This window comes from Carlito syrichta, unplaced genomic scaffold (genome assembly GCF_000164805.1).
Source record: "Carlito syrichta isolate Samal-C Ts95f unplaced genomic scaffold, Tarsius_syrichta-2.0.1 Scaffold312007, whole genome shotgun sequence".
NCBI lineage: Eukaryota > Metazoa > Chordata > Mammalia > Primates > Tarsiidae > Carlito > Carlito syrichta.
In genome coordinates, this window is record NW_007256103.1 from 75,072 (window position 1) to 76,855 (window position 1,784).

Below are 1,784 nucleotides of genomic sequence, written 5' to 3' on the forward strand. Positions count from 1 at the left end.
GCCTCCAGCTCCTCGTCCGCCATGGCGCGGCCGTCCGGGGTCGGGCAGCCGCAGTCCCTCTCCGGCCCGCTCCAGGGATCGCCCGCAGACCCTCGGCGCGAGCGCGGCTCTCACCACTGCGCAGGCGCCCGCAGCGCCCAGGCATCACCAATCCAGCCCGGAGCCGCGCCCCCTACCGCTGCCAGGGCGCCGGGAAGAAGCCCGAGCCCCCATCGCAGGAGGTCGGCTGGGGCGGCTCCGGGGGGGGCGTGGCCTCCGCCCCCCCTCCGCCCTTGCTGGCGGCGCCTCTGCGGGCGTGCAGGCTGGGGGCGCGAGCCGGGGCTGCGTTTTGGAAACGAGAATGATCCATAAACATGACATCAACAAGTATAATTATGGGTACGATTTGTTGGTGTCCTGTCATGTGCGGGGCTCGTGTTGGATCTATTTATAGATGCGGAACCAGGGGCTCAGAACGGCTCAGTGGGGTGATGTCAGTGTCTAAAACTGGATTGTGGCAATGACGGCACCGCTCTGTCGTGTGCACACACCCTCTGGCGCCTACCTTCTCCGCACACAGAGCCTTTCCTGGGAGGATGCTGGGGAGGGTGGCTGTGCGGTGTGAGCTCCCTGGTGGCTCGCAAAAGCGCTTCTGCCTTTAGCGTGGGGCACTGGGGGTGGGAGGATGCTGGCTCATGCAGGGTGTGTGTTTTAATTGTGGCAAATTATACATAATGTGAAATTTACCATTTTCACAATTTTTAGGTGTACAGTAGCACTAAATACATTTATATCGTGCAGCTGTCGCCACCATCTAGCTCTACAGTTTTTTCATGGTCTCAAACGGAAACTCTACCCACTAAATAGTAACTCTCCCTTTCCCCTCCACCCACTCCCATTCTATTAGCTTAAAAATCCCAGTTAAGGGCCTCTAAAATGTTAGGTCAGGCCCCATGGTGGGTGTCTGGCCTGCAATCCTGTGTAGCAGAAATGATGCAGAGAATCGTACAGAAGTTAGATTGGAAAATACAGTTTATTTAAAAGTAAATGAGCGAGAGGAGACTCACCTCCCCAAGGTAGGGGAACGGGCCAAAGCTAGGAAACATGGCCTGGCAATAGTAGGGGCCAGGTTGTTAAGGTGATTGGCCGGTGGTCTGCTCCATGTCATCTCCGAGGGGACAGGCAAGTGCAGGTACTGATGTCAGGTGATGGACAGTAGGCAGATGTGTGGGCTAATCACATGACTTGCCATGTTAATGGGGTCTGTGTCATTAGGTTAGCTTGCTTACAAAACAAGCTGGGGAGGGGATTGTAAAACAATTACCAATGACTACCTCTGAGAAGCCAGTTCTGTCCCTGACTAGTGATTAGAGGGCAGGCTGGGTAATTTTGCTAAGAAAACATGAGAGAACTAGGTAGTGTCAAAATGGCTGTTCATTGGGTATGCTGACTCCCTGTTATGTCCTTTCATCTACTTTCTATGAATTTGCCTTTTCTAGGTACCTTGTATAGGTGGAATCAGCATATGTTGTTTTGTGACTGGCTTATTTCACTGAGCATATATGTGTCTTCAAGGTTCATCCGTGTCATAGCATGCGTCAGGATTTCCTTTTTCAGGCTGACTAATATTCCATTGTATGTCTACACCACCTTTTGTTTATCTGCTCATCTGTCAATGGTATTACTTCCACATTTTGACTATTGTGGATAATGCTGCTATGAACACGAGTGTATAAAATACCTATTCAGGTCTGTACTTTCACTGTTGGGTATATACCCAGAAGAGAAATTGCTGGACTATATGG

General features: G+C 51.8%; 1 protein-coding gene across 1 annotated transcript in view; it reads right to left on the bottom strand.

Moving 5' to 3' along the window:
• Positions 1-403, bottom strand: part of LOC103271919 — an 8,372-nt gene extending 7,969 nt beyond the window's left edge. The window contains exon 1 of the mRNA XM_021718243.1: positions 177-403. Within this exon, the coding sequence (XP_021573918.1) occupies positions 177-403 (227 nt within the window). The remainder of the gene's footprint in view (positions 1-176) is intronic.
• Positions 404-1,784: the final 1,381 nt, after the last annotated feature.